Raw genomic sequence first — 16372 nt, 5'->3', positions numbered from 1 at the left:
CTCTGTTTCGTTTTGACTCTGTGGGCAGAAAGACCTGTTCCAGCCCTTCTGAGAGTGGAAAGTCAGGATTTCAGAAAAACTGAAACTGGGAACCCCACCCACCTAAGAACTCTGTGAATAAACACCACAAACCCCTGTAAAATGTTCTTACTATTAAAAGAGACATTCATTCATTTAACTGGTGATTTAAATGTATCTGGTCTAAATGTTCTCATTGACCAGTACATTAACATTAACATTAACGTATGACTTTGATCTGTGACTTAGATACATATAAATAAATAAAGGGTGTATTCTGGGATGTCAGTACGGCATTTGGGAGATTACATATTCAAAAATTAAGTATAAAGAAATGTCAACAAAACATGGCTTCTGATCCTGAACAATGGGAACATTTTACATCCACTGTCTGGCGCCTCCACACAGACTGAGAATGTACACAGCAATTTAAAGTGTTTCAGTTAATACCACTGACACAAGGTAATGATTTGACAGGTTTCCATCAGCGTGGACTCTAACAGCCCATCGTGGCTGACCAATGTCCATAAATCCCCACTCCTTCAAGGATGCTCCAACGTCATTCCAGAGCAGCAGCAGCAGCAGCAGCAGCAGAGAGACAGAATAATCACGGGAAACTAAACAAGAGGCATTACAGCCACATATAATTATATTATTCAATCAAGGTCAGACTCTAGTGTCATAGAGGTTGCTATGAGATACAAGGGAGGATGACAACACATACTTAATTTATTTTATTGCCTACAAACAGTCAAAGAAGTTGAAGACATTTTTTCTAAAAAAGCACCAGGGTCATCCTTAAGAATGTGTGAAATACGTGTGTAATTGTAGAATGTAAATTCCTCTTAAAGAAGCACGCCACTGATTTTACACATAAATGTCAGTTTACATTAATGAGGAGCAGGGCAGGAATTTTGCAAGGAGCTGTGGCTGAGTGCTCTTTGGAGAGGACAAGTTAGACTGCGCTGAGGTAAGAATGTTTAATAAATCCGGGAATGAATAAGACAAGAAACTCAACAGATAATGTTACACATTATCACCACACCTTCCTTCCATCCTTCCAAATGACTTTCTTGCTCTTTATACTGCATTGCCTGACTTCCTCCTTTACTACTGTTGTAATTCCTTTGGGCACTAGGGGCCGCCATCGAACAATAAGCGTAAATGTGGGCTGTAATAACCTACAAGCCTAAACAATATGCTAATTTTTCTGGTGAAAATGGGCTCTTCAAGTCTGACTTTTCTGTTGTTTTCAAAATGTGTTTTCTGTGAGTCCTGCAACTTTATGGAAGTGAGTGAATGCATCATCAGGCCCAAAGTGTCCTCAGGAGTACTCACAACCTTGATGAAAAAGATCTGGGCAGACTTTCTCAAAACTTTAAAAGGACAATGAAACGTAACAACAGTACCAACTGTTTTTGTGGTGAGTATTTTTTATCCACACACTCCGACTATACAGAACAAATAATTCATCCCCTGAGCTTGTGGGAGCAGCGTTCACCTTGTTTCCAGCTCCCACAGTCCCACTGCTGCTGGGCCTGAAAATAGACCCACGCATGCTCAGTGTTCAATAAACGATCCCCGCCCTTTTCCGGATTATTAATGGTCCTCTGTGTGTGATTGGCCGAACGGGCTCGTCCTCGCGGAGTGGGCGGAGCTCGTGTGATCTGCCGTTAATCCGACAGGGATTGGTATGAAGTCAACGGAGTGGAGAAAGAAGAGCCGAGAGGAATGACGGAGTTCACGGTTTTAACTCCAAAAACACTGACTTTAGACGAAGTTAACGCACAGACAGGAGTACTGAAATTATTGTAAAGAAGTTGTTTAACATGAGCGACAAACTTTAGCGGCGAGTTTTTTGGGGAGACGCAGAGGTTGACGGGGCAGACTGTTGTGGGCTCAACATGGATGTCCGGGGAGCAACGGTGCGGCTCTGAGGAGGAATTAAGGCCGTTTCTGGGTTATTTCTGTTCGTGAGTTTGTGTGACGGTGCTGAGGAGGATTTTAAAGCAGCACGCTTTTTACCAGGTGAGCCAAGCCTCAAAACAGGTCGAAAATACCTTTCTCCAGCTCCTCTTTTCCCAACTAACAATGTGTCTCCTTCTTGAACAGGTTTGCAATTCAGGTTATTCAGTGAATTGCTGTGGCTACTAGCTAAGGTAAGTCTTTCCAAGCTTTTGCTATTAATGCTTCATTTGTTTGAATTTGAGCGTCATTTCCATATTATTTAAACTTGTCTGGTCATTTTTACCCGCAGCAATAAATTACAATTAAACCACTGTTATGCAAATAAGGTTAAATAAAAGTGCCACAGTGTTTTAGTGGCTTTCTGCTGAATAAATAAATCCCAGTGATGTTGCTTCAGCCAGTATGATAATCCAGTCTGACTGTCACCCCATAGCATCACTTATTATAAATTATAAACACAGCCAGTCTGCCCCCCATCACCCCTTTCCATCTGTTGCTTTATTCCTGACCCCCTGCTTGTCTGATATATTATTCCTCTGTGTGTGTGTGTGTGTGTGTGTGTGTGTGTGTGTGTGTGTGTGTGTGAGAGAGAGAGAGAGAGAGAAAAAGAGAGAGAGAGAGTGCTTCTCCACAGACTGACCTTTTTTGCCTTTCAAATGAAACACACAGATGTCCCTTTACTCCAGCACAGCATTTCACTGTCACTGGTATTGTGTGTGTGTGTGTGTGTGTGTGTGTGTGTGTGTGTGTGTGTGTGGATGCTGATGCCTTCACTTCTCCTTGTTGACATGTGGATCTGCTGATCCCTGGCAAACCAATACAAATGACCTGCTGTCTGACACACACACACACACACACACACATGCACACAAACAGCGAAACCATAACTCCTCTCAGTCTCACATATAAAAGCGAGCAAGCAGTCTAACTCATTTTATCGAACCACTAAATTCACTTGATTTTAGCGTAATTAACTAAATGTTGGTGTGTGTGTTTGTGTGTGTGTGTGTGACATTATGTCCTTGCTGGCTGTTTAATGTGCTGTGTGACTTTTGGTTGCCATGCTACTCTGGCAGATGATGACATGATGGGTCAGAATAAAGGATGCTGTCTCTTTTTCATTCAGTGACCATTGTTAGCATACATGCCCACGCTTTTATTGTTAATTTTTCTCTATTTGCGTCTGAAAATATGCATGGGTGCCTTTGCGTCAGCCCCCCCCCCCCTTCCGCCTCCAAGCTCATCCTTATATGACGACTGTCTGTCATTTTACAAGAACAAACGTGCCCTGAAAACATGTCTGTATCACCTTGGAGACAGTGACAAGCTGCTGCTTATGTAACGTGTCTTCTGTCTGGTCATCTTGTTCATCTCCACCTAAATTGGGCTGGCTGTAGGCTGTTGATTCTTGTTTGACTCACTTGTCAGATAGAAAGATATGTGAATATCAGAGGTGGGAAAAACATGTGTTATTTCTAAGGATAGCTTGCCAAAATTTGACAATTTCACATCACATCCAAGCACATATGCGATGGCGTTTGATTGCAGAAAAGTGTTAGTGATTGAAAGCATTCGCTTAAATGCCAGGTTCTGTTGTCAAGAGCATTTTCTTACAGTTCTCACTGTCTTGTCCCAATCCTACATTGTAATACAAGGAAGAATAAGTGGAGCTTCATAATACCAGTATGCCTTGTAGCTAAATTACATGTTGCTTTCTGTAAACACAGTATGCCATCAAGCTTGCATGCTCCACCTAAAACCACATCTGAATAGTCGATGTTTTGGGTTGTTATCTGGCAGCCATAATAGCATTCTGGTAGTGTGGGAACTAAAAAAAAAAAATTTCAGTAACTTTCAACACAGACACCACTGTGCAAATGACACACACACACACATCCTTTACTCATTGTCAAATGCTGACTTGCAGCTTATCTGTGTTTGTCCTCTATCTGCCTTCCTATCTCAGATTATACATTACATTGATGACACAGAGTGTGTGATCTATATTTCAAGTTGATGATTGCTAGTGGAAATGGATGTTCATAACTAATGAATTGTGTCACAGCGTAGTCACTGTTTGAGTTTCAGTGGCCTCCATATTGATACACACACACATATACACACACCCACACACAATCTAGCTGATATGTCTACTTCTTCTGACTGACATCCTCTGTATTCTGTGTCACTTCCAGATGTTGAGGTTGTGGAGGCGGGATGTGCCTCTCTCAGAGAGGCTGGGTGAGGATTCTCCTCTGGCCGCAGCACCCGGCCCCCCGCCAACGACAGCCCCGATGGGCCCCAACATTTCATGGCTCCCTGAAGCCCCACTGCTGAACCCAGACCAGCCCATCTTCCTCATGACCCCCGCGGCACAGGCTGTGTCGGGCTTCTTTGTCTGGACGGCACTCATCCTCACCTGCCACCAGGTAACTGCCTCCACACACCGCATGGTGGAGGGGGGGTTAAATCATCAGGTCTTTAATTCTCTTTGTTCCACTATGTGTTATTGCTGGAGATACAGACTGAGCAGAGTCTGCACATGTGTACGTGCGTGCCTGTCTGCATGTATGTGTGTGCATGTATATTACTCATGTCAAGGACATAAATTACATTGTGGGGACTCGCATTAGGTCGAGGGTCCAGGTGAGGGTAAGTCTCCAGGAAGTTAATTTAAGTTAACCTAATTTCCACCGAAGTGATAGAAACAAGCCTGTTTGTGTTGTTTAATGCAAAGGTGATGTGATCCAGTAAACATAAACATCTGCTCAGGCCCAGAAAGGGGCAGGGGTTGCTTGGCAACATCCCTCAGCAGGTGTTTGTGATACAGAGCATGAATACGCACAAACACACACACACAAGCACGAAGGTGAAACTTGATCCAGGTGGATGAAAAGGCTGTGTGAAATCTGGCTGAAAAAGAAAAACAGAAAGCTGAATGGAGTCAGAGTTTTTTTCTCTCTTACATTCCTGTGAGATGATGTCAGCTACTGCATTGATTGTTAGGTCAGTGACAGAGACATTATTAATACACAGCATCAAAATCTGAATATTCTCAGGAATCCACATAATTAGAGCATAAATATTATTTGGGGCATTTTCTTAATGCTCATAAAAGCTCTATACCAGCCTAACTTGACTTATCTTCCTTCACAAGCATCTTAACCCTTTGATACAGACTCACATGTCTACAGCCATACACTTTACTTTATCCTGACAAAGTGCTGATGTTTTAAACTCAATAAAAAGTCTGTTACAGAAGACTAGTTTTTGATATTTAATCTCTTCTGTCTGTCCCAGATCTACATGCACCTCCGTTTCTACAGCTCACCTAGGGAGCAGCGCCACATCGTACGGATCCTCTTCATCGTTCCAATCTACGCCTTCGACTCATGGCTCAGCCTCCTCTTCTTCACCAACGACCAGTACTATGTGTACTTCGACACCGTCAGGGACTGCTATGAGGGTAAGGACATGTTTTCGTCTTCATCCCATGGAGTTCAGTCTGTGAATTGCAGTGATGATGCAGTTTTGTTACTGCCACTGATTTAGCAGATAACGAGGGTGGGGGTAAAAAAAAAAAAATCAATAAACTGCTTTGATAGTACGGTACACAAGAACAGCTCTTGCCTAAAGCTAAAGTCATTATGGTTACACCACAAAACAACCAAAGTTCCTTCATATTAGGTATGGTACACAATGGCACCAACATTGCCATATTTAGTAGTTTTTATTCCCACCCAGGGTCCATCTAGGCTAAAACTCTGAGCTCTCCTGATGCACAAAGTTGTCTTGAATAAAGACATTTAATGGAATTTGATTTGATAGTACTGATGGACAGAAGTCACTAATCCTTTCTGCCTCATTGTGGACAACTTTTCCAGTTCAGTTGTTGAAACACATTGTGATCAGATCAGACTAGAGATCAGCAGTCTGCCTGTCCATCCTTAACAGATTTTTCCACCCACACGGCCTAACACAGCTTTAATTTACTCTTTAAATGTGATGGTCCCACAGCCTATTTTGTAATTCTTTGTCTTTTTTAATATGTACACCGGTTCAAAAGTGTAGCTGGACAGGATCTATGATTCATTCCCAAACTGATATCAGTTTATATCGGCTGAGGCTTTTTTTGTAGTCTATATTAGAATGTGGGTTTTGTTTATTCATGTCGGGTCAGAAAAGTTGAAGGTAGCGGTGAGCTGCCAGTTTTGCTGAGTGGATACATGACGCAAATAAAACAAATGTTGCCTGATGCTTCGAATCTCTGACTATTCATAAATTCTTGAATTGGCAGAACGTGGTGAAAGGCAACTGACTGCCCCCGCTCCTTTTTCTCCAGAGTCAGCTGTGACGATCAGGATAGAAATAGTCTTCTCACTCTGACACTTAGCTCGGGCGTCACTTTCTGCGTCGGCGAATTGTTGATCACGCATGCATTTGAATGTGGATCGGGGGCGCTCTATGTGTGGTTCTGCTTGTGGTAGGAAGTGCCGTCAGTATTGTGCTTGTCAAATCATTCCGTCAAACAGATGGTTCGCCTCCTTTTTCTTCTCCTCTTCTCCTGACGTGATCTTCCCCCCCGCCGCTGTTTTTTCCACACTTCGACGTCACTCCCAACCAAATCTTTTCCAGTACCTTTCCTCCTTCTCACCCTCATATGATAGCCCGCTCCTTCCCCCTGCCTCTTTGTTTTCTCGTGCTTGCCTTCCACTTCCCACAATGCTCCTGAGCCCTGCCCAGATCTTCTCCTGAGCGAGGATGGTCTGACCTGTTGCATGGCAACTGCGCTCACAAATCTTCATCATCAGCCAGAATGGCTGCGTCAGATAATGAGTTTTTCTCAACCAAACTTGCTGCAAAGTTCCCAGTCTCATTGTATGTAAGCCTACTGTATCACCGTGGCAACTAGCACTGCTGACGGGGTCCTTGGAGAAAAGTGAAAGAGCATAATGGTAAACAGCTGAGGCACCAACAGAGCTACTCACAGCAGATCAGCCAGCTCTCATCACTCAGCTCTGTACACTGGCACATGGGCTTTTTATTACCTAAGTACTGACTGACAGGCATCTAAAGTCACACTGGAGACCACAGAACCAATGATGACGTGATAGAGAGAGTGCGTGTGCGTGTGCGTGGAGCTGAAGTCAGTGTGAGAAAGGGAGAATATATTAGCTCAGCTGATGTAACAAGAATTACTGCCAGCAGTGCAGCTGCTTTGAGATCAGTGTTTTGACACAACACTGCAACACACATACACACACACACACCTTCCTGAACCTACCACCCACACACACAAACACACACTATGGCACACACCCAAGATATACCACATTTTCACACTTAAACGGCTAACTGATACACACCCGTCACGCTCACCTTATTTTACCTCAGCTGCTCAGACACACAAACACATCCCCCCTGAGAAAGAGTGTGTGTGTGTGTGTGTGTGTGTGCGCGCGTGTGTGTGTGCGCGCGTGCGCGTGTGTGTGTGTGCGCGTGTGTGTTTGTGCGCGTGTGTGTTTGTGCGCGTGTGCGTGTGTGTGTGTGTATGTTAACAGGATTAGCCTGGCTGTGTTTTTTATGAGCTTCTTGGTCGTCATCATGATCTCACTGAAGCTGTGCAGGGGAGAGATAATCCACTGGTCACAAGAGACAGTCAGGTGAATATCAGTCACACAGGGAGAGGTGATTTGTGTGTGTGTTTGTGTGTGTGTGTGTGTGTGTGTTTGCCAGTATGCTATAAAAGTATTTATAGTGAAGGGAAGATTTATGGTTAAGCTTCAAGAAACAGTCTTGAAGATTTTCATTTCACTAATTGTCTGTTAAATCACGCTCTATTGCCAAATGAGGTAACATAACGGTGACCGAGTCTGTTGCCCAGCCATGAAAGCACTTGCATTTGCAGAATTACGAACTGGGTGTCTGTGTCAACGTTCCCTGAAAATGCTGGATTAAGTTGCTGCTAATGCAAACCAAACATTTCCTGCTGCTGCAGCTTTGCATTAAAAGCATTTAACTGGCAAAAAACAAGTTGACTTTTAGTATGAAGTAGTCACAGGAAATGCAGTCTGTGAGCTTTTCACTGACCGCTATCATTCATCAAAAATGTGTCTACAAAACAAGACAGGTGTGGTTTTCAGCATTTTTTGACAGCAAATCAGTTTGAAATAATGCAGGAAGTAATGGAACTAGAAGGAGCAGCCGCAGCGAGCTGTTAAATGAAGAGCTGCAGGCTGCACACCTCCAACTTCTCATTTCTGTGTGCCTGGTTGTTACATTATTTTTATAATTGAGAGTCAGTCCACTCTGTCATCTGTGCTTGGTGTTGTTTACTTTGTTAATCAGTAGCATTTTATTGAATCTGAATCCATTATTACATTTATGTAGCTTTAGCTCCTAACAGTTTTAGGCAACAAAATTATAACTTAATATTCAAGAACTAAAACTCAGCTTTTATCAGGTTATGAGTGTAGTTATCCAAATTGCTATGCACATGTTTTGTGCCTTGCTCCTTGCCAGTCTGAACTCTGTACATATGCAGCTCCCTTCCCCTTTTAGTACAGTTCCTCTCATGCCTGTACATATGACTGAATCAATGGATAAACACATGCAGCTGTAGGGGTTATTAGGTTTGATAATGTATTTTAAAAAGTATGCACAACCTGAAATATAAATGCATCCATCCATCCCTCTTTTCTCAACATACTGTAAAGACTGTGTGAAGATTTCACTGTGAGGATTTACAACATTGTTGAACATTCTGAATTTCTATCACAGTTTTTCAGGTCTTTGTTAGACCCCAGATTTAAGACAAAGCCATCTTACTCTGCCCCTGACACTATCAAGGACCCAAAGGACCTTGATAGTATCATTTTGTGTGACTCCAGCCTCTTTAACAAGGGAGTCTGTTGTAGTTGTGTCCCATGGACGTCTAACACTGCTGCCTGGCCCTGCAGTCTGATATGAGACAGGCTACATGCAGGTGTCAGGATTGGAGCTCTGAGGGAGGTTGCGAGTAAAGAGTGGATGCTGTAGAACCACCGGGGGTTGGACACGCAGGTCTGGGTCCAGCTGCTGCATCCTCTTGACCAGATCTATCAATAAATGCTGGTCTCTCTGGTGTCCACAGTTCATTATCATCAACACTGCTCAAAGTCATCAAGACACTTGAGCCTTATCTGCTCTTCCATGGTGGGCATGTAGTGTACATGGGATGTATTAGCTCTTCCTCTGAAAACATCTGCCTGCTGCGGCCAAAAACGTCCCTTTGAGAGTGTCTACAATCTGAGTCGCTTCATGTTAATATTTTGGCAGTAATGTTCCTTTTGGCGTGTAATAAATGTCAAATGTTTTAAAACTGAATCAAGTGATGGTGACTGATTTCAGATTTTTTGAGGTCATGCCTAAAGTGTGACAGGAAGTGATGTGTTTTGTGTTTGTGTGCTTGCCTGGGGGGGTGGGGGGTATCTGTGGGTGACTAAATGATTCACTGTGCTGTTCTTTTAAGCTTGTGGTTTTCTCACTGTTACTTCTAGTTGCCATTTTCAGTTGCTGTTTGCGAAGTTTATAAGTGCAGCTCGAGTATTTCACCTGTAACACATGCTGTTAAACCTGTTTTCACAGTTTTTTTTCACAACAATAGTACAGTGAGCAGGCTTCATTCTGACCATTTAGTCATGGAGGAAGACATTTTGACATGTCACAGACGGAGAAGCACAGGTGTAAGTAATAGAATTATTAATGGATGAATTCCATTTAGCTGCGTCAGTTTCAGGATCGTGGTCCTGTGCTGCTGGCTGTCACGCTGTCATGGCTTACTGGGACACTTGAACAGAACATGTTTTTAGCAACATTTTCCACAATGTCTGCTGTGAGAAGGGCTTATTATGGGCTTTTCAAAAACACCATGAAAGTTTTAAGCAGTTATTATAGCACTATAAGCAGCAGCTTTTTTTCCTTTGGTATTTTTTCTCAAGACCAATAAATAGAAAACAACCAATTGAAAGGCAGTTGGAAAATCTTTTACTGCATTAAACTTTGTCAATATTTTCCCAAGCATACTCCATTGCCCATTCATTTTTATTATAAAGTGACTACAAAATTCCAAAACCAAGCCAAATATCACCCTCTTAAATAACTTGGTGTCCTATTCATGGCTAATGATTAGTAGAGTAAGTAAATACTGGCTGCATAGAGATCACAACCAACCCTTTCCCTCCTTGTTTCTCCCCAGCGTTTGTGATTTACAACTTCCTGAGTCTGTGCTATGAATACCTGGGTGGAGAGAGCGCCATCATGGCTGAAATCAGAGGGAAACCCATTGAGTAAGTCTCAAATTACCCTGCAGGTTTTTCTGCTAAACCATTAACTCCCCACCGATATCAGAACCGACATTAAGCGCAAACTGCGTTTTGTCCCGCCAGGTCCAGCTGTATGTACGGTACCTGCTGTCTGAGGGGAAAGGCCTACTCCATCGGCCTCCTGCGGTTCTGTAAGCAGGCCACTCTGCAGTTCTGCGTGGTCAAACCGCTCATGGCCATCATCACCGTCATCCTGCAGGCTTACGGCAAATACAAGGACGGAGACTTCAAGTAAGTGCTGCAAACGTGGAGGTTGGTGGGAGATCTGTCGGCTCAATCTGGATTGACTTTCAGGTTGATATATTGTTTCTGACTGGCAGAGCTGGTAATGAGAACAGGAGTAGTTACCTAAACAGCTGCTTCACTACAGAGAAACACAGCCACCAGAAACTGTTCACAAAGATGCAGCTGAATTTACAAAAATACAGGAACTTGTGGATTACTCCTTTTCATTTTTTGATGAATTGAATGTCCCAGACTTATCATCAGCTCCTCCCTTCATCGTTTCATTCATCTCTCGTGGGAGATTGAGGCTTTTAGCGCCACCTAAAACAATAGTAATCTGAACAAAACCAACCTATAAATCAACACTAACGTTGTTCTCTCTGACTTCTTCTCTCTCCTCAGTGTTGCCAGTGGTTACCTGTATGTGACCATCATCTACAACATCTCAGTCAGCTTGTCTCTGTACGCCCTCTTCCTCTTTTACTTCTCCACCAGGGAGCTGCTCAGCCCGTACAGCCCCATGCTCAAGTTCTTGATGGTCAAGTCGGTCATCTTCCTCTCCTTCTGGCAGGGTAGGCGAGCGGCACAGCACACCTTTTTATCAGTACGTGCACGCAAAGATTGTTTTATCTTCATTAAGTACCATCTTGTCATTCGTGGTCAGGCATGTTGCTCGCCATCCTGGAGAAGTGCGGGGCCATCCCTCAGATTAACTCGGTGGAGGTGTCCGTCGGCGAGGGGACGGTCGCCGCTGGTTACCAGAACTTTATCATTTGCATCGAGATGTTTTTCGCGGCGCTGGCTCTGCGCCACGCGTTCACATACAGGGTCTACATGGACAAGAGTCTGGATTCACAAGGTGAGAAAGAGAAGAGGGGAGGAATTTTACAGTGAATGTTTGGGATCACAGAATGATTTCTAACACCACGCCAGAGTTTACTGCATGTTTACTCACACATCTGATGTCTTACAAAAGGAGAAATCTTAAAAAACAGAAAATCACTCAATTTCCATCTCTTCCCATCTCTTCTTCCCCATATATTCTTGTCTTTTCTGTTATTTTTCCCCTTTTCTTTTGACACTCTTCTGTCCATCCCTCATGTTTTTGTCTGGGTCGTCCTGTTTCTACACCTCCATGTTTATTTGTCTCTTTTCCTCTCTGCTGCGTCATAAAGGACCTGTTCCTTCATACGGAGAGTTTGGTAGGTTAAAACACTGATGATGTTTGCTCCATAACCCCCCTTTTTCTTTCATGCTGCTACTATTTTTAGCCAGTTATGCCCTTTCAAGATGCATTAAGTTTCTGTTTTTTTCTTCTTATCCAGGGTTTTGAATGTGATTTGGTTTGGTTTACCTGTAACTTTTTTCCTTCTTGCTCCTGTTCCTAAATCATTCCCATCCTCTTTTACTTTTTTTTTTTTTTTTTACTGGTTTTACCTGTCTTGCATCTCTCTACATCCCTGTGAAGTGAACCCTTTTCCCTTTCCGTTCCCTCTCTCTAAATCCCATCCACCAGCCCTTATTTCTCTTTCGCCCATTCCCTCCTTTAGAGGCTGAACACCCTTTAAATCACTGATCCTCCATTCTTCTCTTCTCCCCATTTTTCATCCCTCCTTTTCTTTTCTCCTTTCACTAAATCACTCGTCTTCCCACTCTCCCCTGACTCTATTCTCTCTCCCCACCCTTCCCTCTTCCGTCCCCTTTTTCCTCCTCCTCCTTTCCTCTCCATTTGATTTGCTCCAACAGCCCTTCTTAAATTACCATAAATCCACCCTCCCTTAATGTTTTTCCCCACTTTTTGTTCCTCCTTTCACCCCTTTCCTTCCTCTCCATACTTTTCTCCCCTCTCAATCACTCCTGCACCTTTCTACACTCTTTATTTCCTCTCCCAACTGTCCTTTTTACCCTGTTTACCCTCTTCCTTCAAACCCCATTTATTCCGTTTCTCTTTCACATGCCCTCCTGACCTCTAACTGTCGTCTCACCCGCCTCCCGCAGGCCGCTGTGCCCCCATGAAGAGCATCTCCAGCAGCCTGAAGGAGACCATGAACCCGGGCGACATGGTCCAGGACGCCATCCACAACTTCTCCCCAGCCTACCAGCAGTACACCCAGCAGTCCACGTTGGAGCAGGGGGCGCCGCCACCCGTCTCTCGCACGCACAGCACCGTCAGCGGGCGCGGGGACACGGAGAAGACCCTCCTGCTCAGCTCCGACGACGAATTCTAGAGCAGAAAGCGCTTACAGCTGAATCTGATTCAGACTGTTGCGGCTGACGGCACTTCATCCTCCTGTGCAGCCGGTCTCCTTCACTGCATGAATGATTAGAGAGGCGTTTGTTTTTCCTGTTTTTGAGACTGAACGTGAGCGAGGACCTTCCTGCAGAAACATTTCTGCACCCACATCGCCCAGGAGTCTTATTTGGTGGGAACACTTTAAGCTGCTTTGTTGTTAAAGCCAGTGGGCAGAAGGTGAAAAGGGCTGTGTCTGGTTTTGGAAAGTTTGTGAGTCACACTTGTACATACTGAATCATACTTGACTTTTGCAATGCAAGTTTTCCAGCTCGGATAGAAGCTTCATTTCACATTCAGTGGCAATGTTAATCGTCCTAACGGTTGTCGTTATTTTGTTGTGGTTTGGGATTGGTTTGCATTTTGAAGGTCTTGTTGTTTTCAGATGGTCATTGGCTGTTTATCAAGGTTTCCTCAAGTTGAATTTTAATCTTTTTTTTTCCATGACTGGAAATAGAAAATATCCTCAAAACATTTCTAAGAGTTTTGAACCTCTAATTTTGTAAACTTGAAACTAACATTTAGGTATTTAATTTCCCAACAATTTACCAAATTAGTTGGTACATTAATGTACTTCAAACAGAAGCTTTTTTCAGCATCGTAGCCATCATTAAAAATGTGGTACATAGTTACTCACAATGCATGTGTAGATCAATTGTAAGTGAACTGGAGGGAACCCTGGTGTATTGTGGGATTTTAAGGGACACCCTTTACTGCATGGTGGGGATGGATTTAAAGGGAAACCAAGTCAAAAACTTGAGTCAGTGTCAGTTATATGGATCAGTGTGGTTATTGATATGACTGGAGCAGACGAGAGCGAGGCAGAGGAGATTATAGATTATTTAGTACGTCCGCTCCAGTAGGCCAGTATGCAGCAGGAGTGAAGGGCAGCAGCAGCAGCAGCAGCAGCAGAGCCAGTCAGGATTACACTGGTGTAATTGGGGCGTTATTTGAATGGATGGGATTAAAGCTCGAGCTGGTTCACTCTGGCTGTAGACCTCTGCAGACCACAATGTAGGTTAACTGGATTGAAGTGAAAACAGAAGAGGAATATAGGTTAAAGCTAACTTTAGATGCCCGTTCTCAGTCGAGGAGCTCTATCATAAACCTTTCCTCTGCTAGTATGATTCCAAATGTTGAACGCAGACGTTTTAAGTCATACCGAAATTTAAGGCCTCTCACTTTTTAACATGAGGAAATAACTGAGCAATTGTGCAGAATTTTCTGTTTTTCAAAAGAGTGAACTCACTTTTGGACTCATGGGTGGAAACAGCATCTCAGCTTCAAGGCTTTGGGTGGGCGTCTCCCTTTGCAGCAGGCGACTGACATCTGAGACGTGCTGTCAGCTTCTGTAGTTCGTGCTGACTGGAGCACAGCACAACTCTGAAGCCTACCAACAGTGATGAGTTCCTGTTTTCCAACTCTTTCAACAAGCACACATACAGTATATAGATAGATCACGCTCATTTGATCAGAAGCACAAACATTAAAAACTCATATTCATATATACTCCAGCCTCTTAAATGTGAATATTTTCTGGTTTCTTTACTCCTCTGTGACAGTAAACGAGAGACATTTGAGGACGTCATCTTGACATTTTTCATTATTTTGTGGCATTTTATAGACCAAACTAATTGATCCATCGAGAAAATAATCTGCAGATTAATCGACAAAGGAAATGATCATTAGTTGCCGCCTTAACTTATTTAGAATTTCACTTCCACTTGCTCCGTCTCTCACCCTGATGTTCCTGATCCAACTTCAGAGTCACTAAAATCCGTCCAAATGAAGACTTCACCAGAGCTCAGTGTTGAAAATTCTTTTCATGGAAGGTCTGAATTCTTGAGCTGAACTACATGTTTTGCACATCAGGCAGTTATTATGCTGAGCTATGGTACATTTGAAAGCTTAAAAAAACACAAACTGAATATTAGCACAATAATATTGGAAAATATATCCTGTTCATCACTTTTTCATCTACCTACAGGCAATGTCAAAAAATAACACAACATGTAAACTTCACGTTGTTTCTTTGGCTTGGATGCTCTTCTGTTCTTCCAGGCAGTCTTTTTTTTTTGTTGTTGTCGTATTTTTTTGTTGGATTTGAGTTCACCGCAGTCAGAGCTGCTTATTTTGTCCACATAATTGAAGTTCTTGAGTCATCTGAATGAGTCATAGTGAGTCTGCCAGCGTGTTTACTGTAACTACTTTCACTGCTCTGCTGTAGCTCTGCATGAACACCAGGGGGCCGCGTGGGGAGGACATGAACACACTGGCACTCTTATCTCCAAGCAGACAGGCAGTCATCACTCACTTTAAGCTCGGTGCATGTACAACAGAAGAGCGGCAGTCTGTCGCTTTTTTTTTTCATCCTGTCATTACTCCGTGTGTCTGTTTTTCATCGGAAAAATCGAGGCAAGCCCTGGCCTCAGACAGTGGTCATGGGTGTTTATTTCTGCTTCTGCCCGACATAATATTGCTTTTTAAACAGGAGAGAAGCCATGTCTGTGAACAGGAGCAGCGGCTTATTTTTAGGCGTTACTGAGTTACTGAGTTGTCTGGGTAATTGGTTTGCCACACAGATACAAACTGGATTATTTTGACCATGACTGAGCTTCCTCCAGCTCCAAATGGAAGTCTGTGTTCCTTTATAAAAGCAGTGGTCAGTTCATTGTGTTGCATTTACAGTACACTGTATGTGCATACAGCTTCTTGTCTATGTACAATTTTCATGTGGAGCCATGAATGAGCAACATAGGTGTTTGACAGTGCTGATGTTTTCTGCTGGTGTGCTTCTTTAAAAAAGATCTGAACTTTCTTATCAGGGCAGAAATGGGGATGAAACCTAAACTGGTGCAAGTTTTTGGTGAATTACATCTCCATCTGATATTCTGATAATTTACAATGGAAAGGCAGAGTACACAGTGTGTCTGTCATACTGCACTTTGAATGTCATAATTCACTCTGTAGCTGAAGACACTCTTCAGATGTGTATGAATATAGCTGAGAAAATGCTGTAGACTAATGTAAGTACAGCTTTAAGTGCTGTCTGCAAGAGGAGCAGAAGTGATGTGTGTTGAAATAGTCATATATGCTGTGAAGTTGGAGCACGGCAGAAAAAAAAACAACCTAGTTTTATATTTTTAATTCATAACTGTCTTTTTTTTATTTTAATGACTTCTGGTTTACTGTTCTTTGTATATTATAAAGCTGCTCATGATGCTACTATTTCATGTCAAATGGATCTTAAGAAATAATAAAGGATATTTAGTCTGATATGTTAACATTTTTTGTGACATATATGTAGTAACGGTTTAAAGATTCCCTACAGACATGTTATGAGACATATACAAACACCCCGCTTTAAGAATGATAATATCATTAACTAATCATTAACTTCATTGCATCTCCTTCTCCCTCAGTGAAAAATGCAGAATCTATCAATATGCAAATATTATTTCTTTCAAGGGTGAACTATCACAGTGGAAAACTTGAATCAGGACTGTAG

General features: G+C 42.8%; 1 protein-coding gene across 1 annotated transcript; it reads left to right on the top strand.

The window, feature by feature from the left end:
- The first annotated feature begins 1725 nt into the window (after positions 1 to 1725).
- Positions 1726 to 16140, top strand: tmem184ba (transmembrane protein 184ba). Its single transcript, XM_041962559.1, has 9 exons — positions 1726 to 2046; positions 2131 to 2177; positions 4182 to 4415; positions 5287 to 5452; positions 10223 to 10313; positions 10413 to 10580; positions 10977 to 11146; positions 11239 to 11433; positions 12573 to 16140. The coding sequence occupies exons 3-9, from the start codon at positions 4182 to 4184 to the stop codon at positions 12800 to 12802; spliced, it is 1254 nt and encodes a 417-aa protein (XP_041818493.1). The 5' UTR covers positions 1726 to 2046; positions 2131 to 2177; the 3' UTR covers positions 12803 to 16140.
- The last annotated feature ends 232 nt before the right edge of the window (positions 16141 to 16372 follow it).

Source organism: Chelmon rostratus, chromosome 21, assembly GCF_017976325.1.
Source record: "Chelmon rostratus isolate fCheRos1 chromosome 21, fCheRos1.pri, whole genome shotgun sequence".
NCBI classification, from domain to species: Eukaryota; Metazoa; Chordata; class Actinopteri; order Chaetodontiformes; family Chaetodontidae; genus Chelmon; species Chelmon rostratus.
The sequence above is the reverse complement of the archived record's forward strand: the minus strand, read 5'-3'. Positions and strand labels throughout refer to the sequence as shown.

What these genes read in the sequence shown, in the direction of transcription:
- tmem184ba (XM_041962559.1), top strand. Translation starts at nt 4,182, where the DNA reads ATGTTGAGGTTGTGGAGGCGGGATGTGCCTCTCTCAGAGAGGCTGGGT. An exon ending in CGTCAGGGACTGCTATGAGG is followed by an intron (nt 5,453 to 10,222) that starts GTAAGGACATGT and finishes GTTTCTCCCCAG; the next exon opens with CGTTTGTGATTTACAACTTC. An exon ending in CTTCCTCTCCTTCTGGCAGG is followed by an intron (nt 11,147 to 11,238) that starts GTAGGCGAGCGG and finishes ATTCGTGGTCAG; the next exon opens with GCATGTTGCTCGCCATCCTG.